We start from the raw sequence: 16,075 nt of genomic DNA, 5'->3' as shown, positions 1-16,075 counted from the left end.
AAGGATCTAGTCGTGTCATGTACTGATTCTTTTGTGCGTTGTTGTCTTATGACTGTGTCTGGAGAGTTTTTGTATGGTCTGGATACAAGTCCTTTATTGGGTATGCCGTCGGCAAATATTTCCTCCCGGTCTACGGGGGGGGGGGGGGGGGGGCTTTTCATCCCCTTAACCCTGTCTTTAGTGGAGCAAAATTTTCAATGTCTATGCTGTTCAAGGTACCCATTTTTTAAACTCTGTGGATCATGCTTTTGGTGTTTTTTCTGAGAACTCTTCCCCAAACCCAAGGCCATGAAGATGTTCTCTGTTCTTTTCTTCTGGGAGTTTTACCATTTTACACATGAATTTAATCAATTAATTGATTAATTGATTTTTAATATTTTATTTATTTGAGAGAGAGGGAGAGGGAGAGCCTGAGCAGGGAGGAGAGGGAAAAGCAGGTTCCCAGTGCAGGAGCCCAGGGCGGGACTGGACCCCAGGACCCTGGAATCCTGACCTAAGCTAAAGGCAGTCACTTGACCCACTGAGCCACCCAGGTGCCCCTACAGGTGACATTTGGATCTATGATCCTCCTGCTCATTTTTGTGTAGGTCAAGGTTCTTCCTGCTTCCCTCCTCTCCTTCCTCCCACACCCCCTCCCCCCGCCCTGCCCTGCCTGTTGTCCCTCCTCTCCCCCCCCCCCCCCCCTCCCGCCCCCCCCCCCCCCCCCCACCTCTTTCTATACCACTTCTTCTTTTCCTCCTCCTCCTCCCCTTCCTCCTGGTTAAATTCCAGCTTGGGGCTGCCCTGAGGAACCAGCCGTGGGCACTCGGCACACACCGTCTGATGACCGTCCTCCATCTGACTTTCTGGGGGTAAATATCTACGTGTGGCAGGGCTAGGTTCTGAGATATTTCCCAGATACTATCTTTTCTTTTAAGATTTTTTAAAAAATTTATTTGTCAGATATATAGAGAGCGAGCACAGGCAGAGCGGCAGGCAGAGGCCGAGGGAGAAGCAGGCTCCCTGCCGAGCAAGAAGCTCCATGTGGGACTCGATCCCAGAACACCGGGATCATGACCCAAGCCAAAGGCAGCTGCTTAACCCACTGAGCCCCCTGCCGCCCTCCCAGATACTATCTTTTGCCAAAGTGCATGCACCGATTTGCACTCCCACTGGCTCTGGTGAGTTTTCTTGGGCTGCACTTACTTACTCTCTCTCTCTCTTATTCATAGACAACATACTCCTCGCTGCTTCTCTGGTATTAAAAATGTCCTTTCTGCTTGGGGCACATGGGTGGCTCGGTTGGGCGGCCAACTCTTGGTTTCGGCTCAGGTCATGATCTCAGGGTCCTGGAATCGAGGCCCTGGGACTCTGTACTCAGTAGAGAGTCCGCTTGGGATTCTCTCTCCCTCTCCTTCTGCCCCCCCCCCCCCCCCCCCCCCCCCCCCCCCCCTCCCCCCCACCCCTTCTCACGTCTTTTCTGGTGGCACCTGGGTGGCTCAGTGGGTTAAGCCTCTGCCTTCGGCTCAGGTCATGATCTCAGGGTCCTGGGATCGAGCCCCACATCGGGCTCTCTGCTCAGCAGGGAGCCTGCTTCCCCCTCTCGCTCTGCCTGCCTCTGCCTACTTGTGATCTCTGATTCCGTGTCAAAAAAATAAATAAAATCTTAAAAAAAAAAAAAGTCTTGGGACGCCTGGGTGGCTCAGTTGGTTAAGCAGCTGCCTTCGGCTCAGGTCATGATCCCAGCATCCTGGGATCCAGTCCCACATCAGGCTCCTTGCTCGGCAGGGAGCCTGCTTCTCCCTCTGCCTCTGCCTGCCATTCTGTCTGCCTGTGCTCGCTCTCTCTCCCTCTCTCTCTCTCTGATAAATAAAATCTTTGAAGGAAAAAAAAAGTCTTTTCCGCTTAATGAGGAATGAGATATTTACATCATTTCCAAGTACCTCCCACTCCTCGGATGCTGGGTGTATGGCCCCTGAGGGCCATGGCTGTCCGTCCCTGGACCCTGTCCTTGGCCACAGCTGAGGTCATGCGCCGCAGAGGTGGCCCAGAGGCAACCTGGGATACCAGGTTTTCAGTGGATGAATCATTTCTTTGGAGGAGACAAGAAGTCCTCATCCAGTGGCCCCACTGCTAGTTTTACACTTTAAAGACAGGTTCTCGCACACCTGTGCTCCTGGAAGCATCCTTCCCAGCTGCCCAGGTGTCCGTCCACCGGCCGGCAGGGCAGGCTTCGGGGGCGTGGGAACGCGGCTCTGCAGGCCTCCCGCCTTGAAATTCTTCTGATGGCTCGACAAAGGCCCCGCGCGGCCCTTGAGCCCCGACCTGCGCCAGGCGGGACAGCCGCGGCTGGTGCGCAAGTCCCGCAACCGCGGGCCCGCTGTCGGGGCAGGCGGCTGGCCCCTCCGTGCCTCGGTTTCCCTGCTGGAGCGGAGGAGAGGCCCTCCCCGGAAAGACGCGGTCAGGCTGCAGGAGGGCGGGGAAGACCAGAGGCTGGCGAGCGGCGCCTGCCGGCCGCGGGGGACATGACGTCCAGGTGCGCGGACGCCGGGGCAGGGCCTCCCCCGCCTCCCCGCCGCCCACTGCCCGGATCCTGCCCCGTCCTCTGCCTGCACCGGGCCAGCCCCCACCGCGCCCTCCAGGACCGGCGCGGTCCCCTTCGCCCGGGATCGCCGGCTCCCGCCCTCGCCCCCGGTCCGGCTTCCCCGCAGCGGCCACCAGAGGGCGCCCACGAGCTCCCGAGTCAGGTTTCCTGCACCCGGCTCTGCCCACACCCAAGGCTCCCCACCTCCTGGGGCCCAAGTCCTTCCCCTGTGATCCCCTAGGCTCTGCACGACCTGACCCTGCCCTCTCCGTCCGCCCTCCCCTCCTCCCTCTCTAGCCCTCGCTCACTCTGCTCCAGACACACAGGGCCCCTGGCTGTGTAAGCCCAATGTTGCCCCAGGACCTTTGCATAGGTTATGCCCTCTCCCTGGAATGCCCTGTCCTCATGTCACTATTGTTGCCCACCCTGCCCTGCTACTCTACTTTTCTTCATAGATTAAGCCCTGGTGATAAGTGCCTGCCACGACACGAAGGGACCCAAGGACACTGTTGAGAGGACCCAGACACAGGACACATCCCACTGGACCCCACTCCCAGGAGGGCCCCAGAGGAGTCCCATTCGCAGAGAAGAGACGGTGGGTGCCGGGACTCAGGCAGGGGTGGGGAGTCCGGGCTTCGTGGGGACAGAGTCTCCATGAGGGGAGATGGAAGGTTCTGGAGACGGAGGGTGGGGGTGTGGGAGTGCTTCACACCGCTGGGCAGTGCACTTGGAGACGGTTAAGGTGGTGAATTCTGTTATGTGTACTCACCATTTTTTAAGAAGGAAAAAGGTCTGAGAGAAGATCACCGAGACAGACCCAACCTCCTCAGTTTACATAAGTAAATACAGAATGTCCAGGACGCAGGCTCCTCGGTCCCCGACCCCCAGTCAGGAGGCACGTCTGGCCAGATGCTCCAGCCCCGCAGTCTAGACGAATGAAGCGGAAGTCGGGGCCAAGTCACAGAACCTCAGAGCAGGGGGCCCTGGAGCCCGAGCAGGGCCGCTGTGGCCGCCGCACCCATGAGCTCACACAGCAGCCGGCCACGCGGGGACCAGGCAAGACTCTCCAGAGCTCGGGCGCCCCTGCAGTGCCCACCGCCCACCTGCTATGGCCAGTGAGAGGAAATAAGCCAGAGGGGGCCACAGCATTTAGGAACAAAATTTATTCCAATTTAAAACAGAATTCATTTCAGGAGAAAGATATGAAAAGTCAATTTCCATCAGCTCTCTCTGGATTAAGGGGTCAGGGCCCCGACGCGCGGAGCGGAGCCTGCTGCCCCGCCCCCGCCCCCACATGGCAGCCTTGGCCCCGGGAGGTTGGCACTGAGCTAACGGGCCTGTCCGCCAGCGCGCACAACAATACATGCATTTCAAATGACAAAAGGTTTAAAAACAGTATTTTTATATAATATTCTTCTTTAAAATAGGTTAAGGTTGAAACCGTCTGAAATCAGGACTGTATAATATACAAGTATAACCAGAGGGGGCCAGCGGCGGTCGCTCGGGGGCGCTGGCACCAGGCTGTCTCTCGGGCGAGCAGGGGATGGGGGAGCAGGGCCCCTCTGCTGGGACCTGACACAGTCGGGGCGGGGGGGATGGAGCTCCCCAAGGTGGAAAATGAGAAAAACAAATCCCACACAATGGGCGAGGGAGGGGCCCGGGCCGCCCAGGCCCCACTGGCACAGAGTGGGTCTCCGACCCTCTATGGCACACAGCAGTGTCCCCATCCTCCGGCCCTGGGCCCTCGGGGTTCCAGAAGCGCCGGGCGGGGGTGGCGTGGCGGTCCAGCCAGACTTTGGCTCTGGGGTGCTTGGCACACTGCTCCCTCCGGGAAGAATGAATACTTTGGCCCAGTCACACCCTGCGCCCCCGAGGCCCAATCCACCTCCCTTGTGATCTGGGCCTGAGAGGCGCTGAGACCTCGAGGTGCCCACCCTGCGAGGCCCCCGAAGTCCCTGGGCAGGCCCCCCCAGCAGCACCCAGGGCACACGCTGCGGACTTTGGCACGCCCCCTCCCTTGCAGGACTGTCCCCAGAGAGGACTGATCACTAGGAATGTCGCCGCCCCACCCTGCAGAACTGCCCGCAGTCGCCGCCAGCCCCCTCCTTCCTGTGACAGCGTCAGGAGAGCGCAGGGAGCGAGGCCAGGCCTGGCGTCCTGGCGTCCGGTTTGCTGTCCGAGTTGCTTCTCCTGTGGGCGGGCGGCCCAGACCAGGCTGGGGGGGGGGGGGGCAAGGCATCACTGGCAGCTCGTTCCCGCTACGTTGTGCAAATCAAAACAAAACAAAACCCACAAAAAACACTGTAGTGCTCAGTCTGCGTCAGATAAAAACGCACCCCCCCAAACACAGCCCCCACTTGTTCCCACCCTCCGAGCCCCTCAGAAGGAGGGGGCCCAGGCAAGGCAGCCCATGGCTCTGGCTCAGTGCGTGGCCGTGGCCGTGGCCAGGCCTGGAAGCCACGCGGGCGGGGCTGCGGCACCAGCAGCCGCCGGCCCTCCACGGCTCCAGGCAAAGTGCGCGTCGTGCTGCGTGCTCGCCTCCCGGGGGCCGGGGGCGCGGGGGCGCAGAAGTGGGAGCAAGGGTTTGCGCCGGAGGCCGCGCCTGGGAACCGCCGCGGGCAAGTCCCTTCTCTGCCGCTCGGGGACTGACCTGAGAATATTCTGAAAGAGCCCCCTGCCCCCACTGCTTCCAAGTTGGCTTCAAAACAGAACACATCGAAACCGACTCCCAGTCCGGCTCCCTGGGCGCAGCGGGGTGCCCACGGCCCTCGGCGGTGTCTGGACAGCAGCCTTTGGGGCCCCAGGAGAGCCCCCAGGCCTCGACGTCTCCTGACCACGGAGCCTACGCGCTGCCTTGTTTCCTCACCAGAAGCAAAGGTTAGGCACTTCCCAGGGCGGGCAGCCGAGGGCGCCGCCCACCCCCACTTCTTGGAGTCCAGGACGTCAATAACTTAGGGAGCGAGAGAAAGAGAAGTCACAGTCCTGGGGCCTCAGGGTGAAGGCCAGGAGGGGGGCGCGGGCCGGCGGGTGGCTCTGTCCCCGCTGAGCGCCGGGGGGCCGCCGGCCCGGGCTGCGGCTGCGGCGGGGGCGCGGCACTCGTGGGTCTCTTCGCTGGTCTTGTTTTTCTTTTCCTTCTTTTTCTTTTTTTCTTTTTTTTTTTTTTTAATAGAAAAAAGCGAGCCACGAGTCAAGGCCAGGAAAAGGCGGCCTCGCCGCTGACACAGGTGAGAAGGTGCACGAGGTGTATAGAAAGAAAGACGTAGGTCCCCTGATAACTGTGAAATAAAAACCCTTTGTTAAAAATATGCAAACAAAATCAACTCTTCGGCCAGCAGAGCCGGCGGCCGAGCTGTCCCCGCGGCGGCCGAGCTGTCCCCCGCGGCGGCCGAGCTGTCCCCGCGGCGGCGGCTCAGACCAGGTTGTACTCCTTGAGGTTGAGCTGCAGGATGGTGTCCTTGACGGCCGCGAACACGAAGCGGATGTTCTCCGTGTCGGTGGCGCAGGTGAAGTGGGAGTAGATGATCTTGTCGCTGTCGGGGTTCAGGTCCACAAACATCTTCAGGATGAACTCCCGGGCGGCCTGCGCGTCCCGCTGTGGCCCTGGGGAGGCGGAGGCAGGGGCGGGTGAGCGAGGCCGGCCTGCACCTGCCGGGGGGGGGGGTGGTCACAGACACCCACGGGGCGCAGACTGATAGCTGGGCGCGTGCAGAGACACCCACCGGGCACGGACAGACACAGGGATAGAGACTTGCAGTGCGAGGACTGACACCCGTGGTCTATGCACTGACACTCGCCGAGCACGGACAGGGCACTGGCCAAGCAGGGGTGTCGCCTCCTGCCTCCCCAGTGGGAGCCCCGGGGCTGATGGCCAGGCCCATAGGGGAGCTGCTGTCCCCCGAGGCCGCTGCTCTGCCACCGCCGGCCGGCCTCCACCCGGGGGCCCTCGGCCTCTCAGCCGGCAGCTGCCCACAGACACCCCGGACCACCTCCAAACTGCCGCGAGCTTCCTGCCCAGCCCCACGCCCCCCCACTGCACTCCCACGGCTTCCCCCCCAACACCCACACCCAAACACGCACGGGTGCCCACACGCGGGCACACACGGAGCCACGTGCCCCTGCTGCCCTGGCCTTGCGCACACAGCCATCGGGCCACGGGCATGTCCCTGAGGCTCTGGACTGACCAGGCCCGGACTGCCCTAGAGTCCCGTGTCATTTCCCCGTCCTGCGTGTGTGGAGGCAGCAGCGGCAAGGCCACACAGCGAGAGTGCCGGAGAGGGGCCTGGGGATGGTCCGTGCTGTTCTGGCTTCTGTTAGAGCTCAGGCTGACTCAGAGGGGAAGAGGGTCCTGGGTCACCCCCCCAGTCCCAGGGCCTCATCCCCCCCCACTCAGGCTCCAGGCAAGCAGGGACCTGGGAGCAGAGTGGCCCCGTGCACCCCTCCAGCGGCGGTGTCCACGAAGCTGCACCCCTGGGAACACAAAGACCTTCCGCTCACCGAGGTTGGGTGGGGGCGGCACTGAGGTGCGGAGGAACACGGAGGCTCCCCAGCCCCCACCGGCCGTGCCACCAGCCTCCACCAGGGTCCGCATCCCCCAATCACCACCACACGAGGCCCAGAGAGCACGGGGTGGGGGGGGGGGCGCGAGCCCGGCCCCGCCCCGGCCCCCGCGGTGCGCCGCTCACCGTCGAACTCGGGGAAGTAGTCGACCAGGTGGGAGTGCAGGATCTTGTCCTCCAGCAGGTCCTTCTTGTTGAGGAACAGGATGACCGAGGAGTTCTGGAACCAGGGGTAGGTGATGATGGTCCGGAACAGGGCTTTGCTCTCCTCCATGCGGTTCTGCGGGAGGAAGTCGTGAGCACCACGGGCGCCCAGGCCGCAGGGTGGGGACGGGGGACGGGGGACGGGGACCTCACCTCGTTGTCCGACTCCACCAGCACCTGGTCGTATTCACTCAGGGCCACGAGGAACATGATGGACGTCACATTCTCGAAGCAGTGGATCCACTTCCTCCGCTCAGACCGCTGACCCCCCACATCCACCATCCTGCAGGAAACGGGGGGCTCAGCGCCGCTGTCCCCAAACCAACCCCTGCCACCAACAAGGCCGGCGTCTGCTAGAGCCTGGAAGGCCCCCGAGTCTGTGAGAGCCAGCAGAGCCCCCGCGCCCGCATGTGCCAGAGCCAAGAGGACACGCCGCCCCCAGCAGCCGCGCCTGACGGAGGAGTCACAGGACGGGAGTCCGCGAACCCGGCGCTTACGGGGACCAGATACAGGCCAACCCCTGGACCCGAGGTCCCACATCTGGAGACCCAACCCCTCGCCTGGGCTACATGCACGACCGTCGGCCAAGCACCATCCGTGGAACGCAGCAGAACGAGATGAACCGAGGACGCCCGCACGCCACGCCGGTCCCGCCTCGCCACCGAGGGGGTGGCCCACGGAGCGACACGCTTCCCCTGCTGCCAGGAGCAACTGCAGGTCGCAGCTCCCGCTGGCACGAAAAGCACATGCCATCTGATAGTCCGGAGGCTGGGCTCCTGGGCAGAGGGGGCAGCCGGGGGACAGGAGCCGCACAGACACGGGGCAGGGGCTTGCCGCCTGCTACGGGGCAGCTCCTCGGCTTTCTGCGATGTGGGAAGACACTACTTTTTAAAAGACGCCAAGAGCAGGCAGGCAGGGTGGCCCACAGGAGGCAGGGGACCCCAGCCAGGCCCTGCCAAGGGTGGGGGGTTGGTGGACATCAGGGTCGCCCGGGGCACAGCCAACACCAGTGCGGCCGCTTGGCGGGGCTTGCCCCGAGGAGACTCCACCAAGCACAGGCGGACGGTGGACGTGCCAGGACACCGAAGGGACGGCCGGGTGGTGACAGGAGAGGGAGGTGATGGGCCAAAGGCCCCATGTGAGGCCTTAAGGACCGCAGCAGCTGTGGCCGGTCTGGGGCATGCCACAGGGGCAGACAGGCACTGGGCCCACGGCCTTTCTGGGCCACATGTCTCTCCAATTAAGGTCCCCTGTCCGGGACCAGGTTCATCTCCTCACATGGCCAGGGCAGCTGGGCCATGACCCAATCCCGCTCCGGTCAGGGGACCCTATGGGCGCCCAGCTAGGGAAGGGACTGGCCGGCAAGGGACTGGCAGTGCCAGAGGGTGTGGACCCACGACAGAGCCAAGTGCAGACTGGGAAGGGGCAGCAGGGAAATCCCACCGGGAGGAGGTGACACGCACAGCCTGAGCTCACAGAGGGGAAGGGCGGGGGCCGGGCACTCCGGGCAGAGGACCAGCAGGCAGAGGTGGCGCCGCAGTCAGGGGGAGGCCCGGGGGAGAGCCCACACGGGGGCTGGGGGCGTGCTCGGCCCAAGCCCCAGCCTGTGCCCCACAGGCCTCAGCTCCGAATTCAGAGGTGGCAGCCCCACCAAGGACCCAATTAGACAAGAAAGAAAACCCAAACCCCGAACCCTCACCAGGAAAACGCACATCGGACCCGCACAGGGCGGGGGCGTAAGGCTTCCGAGGCTCCAGGGACTCACACAGGGATCTGGCAGAGGCCCAGCTGGTGAGGGAGGGTGCAGGGGGCCAGAGGGGCACCCGGCTCTCTCCCGGCAGGTCCCTGTCGTGGGGGGGGGAGTCTCAGGCCAAAGGCTCCTCAGTGCTCTCCAGAGCCGACGCTCCGAGGCCACAGGGCAGAAGCCATGGCCAGCGACAGCTGCCACAGCTGCCCACCCTTCTGGGACCCCTGCTCCACCAACTCCTTCCCCAGCGGGAGCCTAAGCAAGGAAGCGGGGGCACCATGATGGGGTGCTGCGGGGCCCTCCCGGCCGGCAGACAGGACCCGCCCCTCCTGGGCCTCTGGGCACCGGGCTGAAACCTTTCCTTCAAACTCAGTGCCCCAGAACCCGGGGCTGAGTCCCCGCGGATGTCATCAATTAAACGACACCAGGCTAGAGTGGGGTGGCCCTGCAATCACCAGAGGGAATTCCGGACACAGACACACAAAAACAGGCCGTGTGACCGCGGGGGCAGGGATGCAACGGAGACACAGAGGGCGGCTGACAACCCCGGGCAGCTGGGAGGCACGGGGAGCCGGAGACGCCCCTCCCCGCCTCCAAAGGAACCGGCCCCACCCACGCCCTGATCCTCGGCTTCTGATGCTGGGACCACAGAAATGCCTGTGGCTTCAAAACGCCCATCTGTGGTCACGCGCGGTGGCCCCAGGCGACACGCTCCCCCTCACCACCCAGCGGCTCCGTGGCCTCACTGCATGGCGGGGCCCGTGTCCTCGAGGATGGCCCAGGTCTACCCAGGCCACACCCCCTGCCAGGACGGGGCCCCGTTCTGCCCACATGCCAGGAACCCCCATGGGCCCAGGAACCGGAGTCTGGAACCACCCGTCACCTGGCTCCGCACGGGTCCCCAGGCCCCTCTACCACCTGTGGCACCCGCAGCTCCGGCCCAACTCCAGACCCCCTGCCCCACCGACACACCCTGGCGCCCTGCCCCAGCCACAGGCTCGTCACAGAGGTCCCCCAGAAGGCCCTCCCCTCCAGGCTGGCTCTGGCCAGAACCGCCATGGCCCTTACTGCTTCCGGGACATGGCTCACTGCAAAACCTAGCGACATTCACGAGTCTATCTCCCGTCCTGGTTCGGAAGCTCCCCGAGAGCAAAGACCGAGACCCAGCCAACCTGTCGTGGTCCCCACCGCAGGTGCGAACAGCCACCACCATGGCGCACGGCACCCACAGCAGCCCCGGCGCATGGCCCCCCCGCATGGCCCCCCCGTGCACGGCCACCCCGGCACATGGACTCCCCGCACACGGCCACCAGGCCACAAGTACCTGAAGATGATGTTCTCCAGGTCGAAAGGGTACTCGATGATGCCAGTGGTGGGCACACGGACCCGAAGCACGTCTTGCTGGGTGGGCAGGTAGCCCGAGGTGGCGATGCGGTCCACGTCAGCCAGGTAGCTGCGACACAGAAGGCACCGGGTTGCGCGGGCTGGCAGGCAAGGCAGGGGATTGGGGGGGGACGGCCCGGCCACTGTGGTCCCTGAGCAGCAGGAAGGGGCCCAGCGCTGAGCCTCACCAGCTGGGGCGGAACAGCCGGGAGCACTCGGGATAAGGTGGACCCAGGACCCTGCAGAGGCCTCCCCGCCCCGCCCCGGCTCTCATGGGACAGAAGTCAGGCTGGCTCCGGGGGACCCCCACGGGGCTACCCGAGGACAGCCGCGGCAGCGGGAGAAAGGGGACTGGCCGGGCAGCCGGGCTGCAGCCTCGCTTCTCCAGATGAACGTCCCTGCTCTGGCACCGGCGTGGGGTCAGAGAGGGGCCCACCAACGCCGTCAAGCACGCCCGGCCCTCCGGCCCTGAGCAGCGTCCCCGAGCCCCCCGTGGCCTACTCACTACTTGGCGGAGTCGGAGAGCTGGTACTCCCGCCGGCGGTCGTAGCACTCCTGGATGCCGGGGTCGTCCCACAGGGTCTTGATGGCGTGCACATAGCGGTGCTCGAACGTCGTCACCTTCTCCACGTCCACCTCGCGGATCAAGAGCGCGTTGGCCTGCGGGGAAGGAGGGAGAGCCGTGGGCTCGCCGGCGCCTGGGCCCCACGGGGCGCCCGACCAAGCGGGGACCTCCGCCCCAGAGCAGCACGGAGCAAGAGGGAGCCGCAGGGGCTGTCCCTCAGTGGGAGGTCCCCGTGCCAGACCCCGGGAGTGAGGGGGCTCCTGGCACCAGGCCGCGCGGCTGTGTGCCCCACACGTGTGCCCCAGTGTGGGGGCGGCAGGCGGCATGGGAGCAACCACGTAGACGAAGAAGCAGACTCCGCGAAAAGTGACCGAGGGTCAGACCCAAAACAAAACAGGCACCGCAATGAACCCACCCCCGCAGCAGCCCCCCGCCCCGTTTCGCAGGTGAGGCAACAGGACCACCTCCGATGTCCGTCGGGCCTGCACCCCCACCCCCGGCCCACGGCTCCTCAAACCCCAGCAACCTCTGAAGGGAGTGGGGGCAGGGCAGGGCGCTGGCCGGGGAACCTCCGGGGCTCGAGACTCGGGAGACCCCGCTTGTCCACGTGCCTGTCGGGACAGGGCAGCCCAACCGGCCACAGCGGAGGGTCTGGGGAGACACACCTGGGCAGAAGCCGAAATGGGGAGTGGGGGAGCCCTAGCCCGCGCTCTGAAAGCCAGGAGAGATGCCCCGCACCGGTGCCTGCAGCCGTGGCCTCCAGCCCTCACCTGCCCCACAGTCTGGACCTGCAAAGGCCGACGCCGGCCCAGGAAGACACCCCCAGCTGTTGACGTGTGACAGCCTCGAACACCCCAGAGGACAGTGCCTTCGGCTTTGTGGCCCCAGCTCCGTCCCTGTACCCAATGCCATCAGGGACAACACGTCAAGGAGCAGGTACCGTGTGCAGCAACAACACCGTATGGACCAAAAGAGGGAGCCGTGGGCGGCCGCTGCGAGACACGGAGGGACACGGATGGTCCACACACCGGCCTGCGGTCGGACGCTGCAGCGGACCCCAGCCGAGCACACAACCCAAACCCCGCCCCAGACGGCCGCCCACCCAACACCGGGCCCGGCTGGGGGTCCCTGGTCATCTGTGACCTGGGGACAGAGGGAAGAAGGTGCCAAATGGAAATGTAGCAGTGGCCTGGCGGACGGCCCTTCTTAAGCCTGAAAGCGAACGGATTCACTGAACGCGCCCTGTGTAAGTACGGACTCCCGTGCCTCACATCAGCCCAGGGCAAACCTCCAGGGCTGACCAAGAAACCCCCAAAATCAGATCTACAAAAGCCAAGCCAAGAGGGGCCACCAGCGAGAGCCCACTGCCGCCCGGCCGGGGGCACACTGCATGGAGGGGCCGGTGGCTCCTCGCGAGGGCAGACCCCCTGCTGCCCTGTGAGTCCCCGTCTCCCGGGGACACGGCCGGGGCAGTGGCGACAGGTGTGCACACAGATGCTGCACGTGAACGTCACCGCGGCAGCCGTCCAGGAGCCAAATGCGGAAACCCGGCGCCCGTCCGCGGGCGAGCGGATGTGCACAGCACGTCCACCTGCACACGGAGCGTGACGCAGCCCTCGGGCGCCGGACCGACAGACGTGTGAGAACAGCCGGAGCAGGAGCGAGGCCCCCGCACAGCCCCGAGGACGGACCCCGAGCCCACGACACACAGGAAGGGGACCAGACACAGGAGGCCACATGGAGTGTGAATCCACGCGTGCGACACACCCTGACCAGGCCCCTCCACGGACAGGAAGGGGCTCATGGGGGCTGGGGGCTGGGGGAGGGGCGTTGACAGGTGACGGGGACCTGGGTGCCTGGTGGTGATGGAATGTTCTGGAACTAGACAGAGGTGATGGCTGCACAGCTGTGTGTGTCAGAAAGCCGTGAACTACACACTATGGGGAGACCTGCCCCGTGAGTGACTCTGGTCTCGAGGAGCCGTTACTCTGGAAACAGGAGGGGAGAGGCCCTGCCTACCGGGAGGCACACGGAGCGGACACGGCGCTGAGGGCTCCCGGCCGGGAGGACCGAGGCGCGGTGCCCGGCCGGGAGGACCGAGGTGCGGTGGGGAAGGCAGGTGCCGGCGGGTGCAGGGCGGGCCCCAGGCCTCACCTTGTTCTGCTCGTACTTGTACAGGATCTTCAGGGTCTCCATGGCGCGGATCATGGCCTGCATGGCCGTGAAGATGTTCTGGTACACGAGCTTGGTGAAGCCGCGCTTGTCCTCCTCCGAGTAGCCCGCCCCGTGGATGATCCGCATCTGCTTGATGAACGTGCTCTTCCCGCTCTCGCCGGTGCCTGCGGACAGGGCCGTGTGAGCGCCAGGCCGGAGCCCGCCCCCGCCTCCTCGTGGAGCAGGGTCACTAGGGGTCGGAGCCCGGGGACTCGGCGCTCAGGGGGCCGTGGGGCACCCTTGGCCAGCAGCGGCCGCTCTGCAAGGGGCGTCCCCACTACGACCTGGTCACACCCCAAAGCGGACGGCCCTTTGACCCAGCGGGAAACCGAGGCCCAGCGTGGGCAGGGGGTGTCTGCAGGGCACCCAGCACTGAGGTGCGGAGCAGGCGGGTACCCCAGGCGTCCAGCCCGGTCACACGGCAGACGACGGGCCTCCACACGCACTCCGCGCCCCAGAGGCCGCCGTGAGGCGCCGCCGTGCGTCTCCGCCAGGCGCCATGGCCTCCTTGACAGCCAGGCCCACCGGCCCGTAGGACCTGCCCACGCCCACGGTGGACGCCCACGGTGGACGGCACGTCCAGTCTGGCAACGTCTCCGTGGACTCCAACCACACTCCTCATCCAGGGCCCCACGAGGGTCACCTTCACTTTGGGGCAAGAGTTCAGTTCTGCACGGAAGCCAGGGTGGTCTGAGGACAGAAGCTGTCCCTCCCCGTTAGCTGAGACCTCACAGACCCACCCACCCGGACGAGTCCTAGACCCGCAGTCCACGCACGGAGGCCCCCAGCTACCCCTGAGCCCGGTGTCTGCTCCCTCCCGTCCGCCGGTGCACATGGTGTCGGACCCCCTCCCTCTGCAGGCGTGAGGGGTGCGGGGCTCACCGGGCTCTTCCAGGCCGCACGCTGACCCCCACCTCAGCCTCGAGGGGTCGGGGGATCGGCCGACAGGCGGGAAGGCCCGGAAAGCGGCCACCCATCCACTGTGCCCTCACCCAGCCCCGCCGGCGCCCTGAGCCACGCGCTCTGCTCCGCTCCCGCTCCCCCACAGTGCGGCCCGGCAGCCCCTCCCCACGCTGGTCCAGGGGCCAAGCGGCACAGGGTCTTCCATGCCACACAGCTGGGCCCCAGGTGGAGACGGACCCCTGCAGGATGGCGGGCTAGACTCCTCGACTTGCTTCCAGCTGGCAGAGCAGGACAGACGACGGATGTCGCTTCCGAGACTGGGTCACAAGACGCACGGTGGCCTGTGCCACGCTGCCCGGCACCACGGGCAGAGGGGGATGGGAAAGGGCAGCCGCCAGGCCGTGAGGACTGCAGCAGCGCTGGGGACAGGGCCACGGCTACTCCAACCACGGGAGGGACCCGGAGCCCGGGTGGCCCAGACCCCGGACCCTCGGAGACTGTCCGCCGTGGGAGGCCGAGCTGGGGAGCGAAGTGACAGCAGAACAGGAGACAACGTCCAATGTCCAAGCGCGCGTGGCCTCCGACGGCCGCCCGGACCCCCCTGCTCACAGGCTCAGAAGCCCCCGCCTCACCGCACCTGCTGCCGAGGCTTCCTTCCGCCCCGCGCCCCCGTCAGCCCCGTGGCTGCCCACGTCCCTGCACGGCCCGGGCGGGGTCCTCCGTGCGGCCGCTGCCGGCTCCCACACCCGTGACGTGGACTGCACTCCAGAAGGCCCCGGCACCCCGCGGGCAGGCAGCCCTCCCAGGCCCCTGGAGTTGTGACCGTGGCCCGAAGGGGAAGCCCGTCTGCAGGCGTCTGCCGCTGGCCTGCTCGACTGACCACGGCCTCCGGGACAGACCAGTTCCGTGGGCCTCACGTGTCCCCCGATCCTGCAGCCGGGAGGCACTCGGTCCACACCCGAGGGACCGACCACACTCGGGGAGACCTGAGCCCCAGGGGCCTGGGCTGTCACGCCCGCGCCTCTCTGGTGCTTTCACCAACTGCCGCGGGGCGTTCCCGGGATAAGCACAATGACCGTGGGTCCATCATCAAGGAAGGTGGCTGCCTTCGCGCCATCCCCTGTCTGTCCTACTTCAGACGACTCACCTCTGCTCTCCAGGTGACACAGGACACCTGCTCACTCTGACCGACACCCCTGAGAGTTCCAGGGACAAGAAGAAGTGGAAGGGACGTGCACAAGACTCCACATATCCCCAGAGGGACCCACACTGTGGGGACTCCAGGAATGCAATTTCCAATGCAGTTTCCTCTTGACCCGGATCTGTGCCCCTGGGTCTGTCCCTCTTGGCGCTGTGGACCCCAGGCACAGTCATTCTTCTGGGGGTGCAGCGGAATGTCCCGGGTACTGCAGGGGGCTGAGCAGCGTCCCCAGCCCCAGCCCAGGATGCCTGGAGCACCACTGGTGTGCCAAACACAGACCTTCCCAGATACCGTCCAGGGTCCTCTGTGAGGCAGGATGGCCGAGGGTTCGAACTCGTTTTCGACAAAACTCTGTTACAGAAAGGAAACCGCCCCGCCGGTCCGTCAGGCCATGTCCGTCTCAGACAACGGCCGAACAGATGCACACACGCGAGCCAAACCCCGAGACACAGCCCACGGGTCAGGCCAAAGGGGAGACGAGGCAGGTCCCAGGCGGAGGCCACTCGCCACTGGGAAACGCAGGCCACGGCTCTCGCCACAAGGGGTGGGGAAGACCCACCGAAGAGGGTCTGCGAGCACGTCTGGTGGGAAAGGGACTGGCCTCACCCCCGCTTTTCAAAAAGTAACTGGGAGGCACCACTGGTTAAGCTCTACTCTTGGTTTCGGCTCAGGTCGTGATCTCAGGGTCAAAGATCGAGCCCCAGGTCAGGCTCTGCGCTCTGGGTGGTCAGCCTGGGCT

At 65.1% G+C, this 16,075-nt stretch overlaps 1 protein-coding gene and 1 long non-coding RNA gene across 2 annotated transcripts; one reads left to right on the top strand and one right to left on the bottom strand.

Moving 5' to 3' along the window:
* The first annotated feature begins 873 nt into the window (after positions 1–873).
* LOC132010766 (uncharacterized) lies at positions 874–5,770 on the top strand. Its single transcript, XR_009402280.1, has 3 exons — positions 874–1,160; positions 3,019–3,158; positions 4,587–5,770. It is a non-coding gene; the product is annotated as an uncharacterized LOC132010766 (long non-coding RNA).
* Positions 3,712–13,382, bottom strand: GNA11 (G protein subunit alpha 11). Its single transcript, XM_059388607.1, has 6 exons — positions 13,173–13,382; positions 10,959–11,113; positions 10,395–10,523; positions 7,477–7,606; positions 7,246–7,399; positions 3,712–6,163 (listed from the first exon to the last, which is right to left on the bottom strand). Exons 1-6 carry the CDS (start codon positions 13,317–13,319, stop codon positions 5,973–5,975), a joined length of 906 nt encoding a protein of 301 aa, XP_059244590.1. The 5' UTR covers positions 13,320–13,382; the 3' UTR covers positions 3,712–5,972.
* Positions 13,383–16,075: the final 2,693 nt, after the last annotated feature.

This window comes from Mustela nigripes, chromosome 2 (assembly GCF_022355385.1).
Source record: "Mustela nigripes isolate SB6536 chromosome 2, MUSNIG.SB6536, whole genome shotgun sequence".
NCBI classification, from domain to species: domain Eukaryota; kingdom Metazoa; phylum Chordata; class Mammalia; order Carnivora; family Mustelidae; genus Mustela; species Mustela nigripes.
The sequence above is the reverse complement of the archived record's forward strand: the minus strand, read 5'-3'. Positions and strand labels throughout refer to the sequence as shown.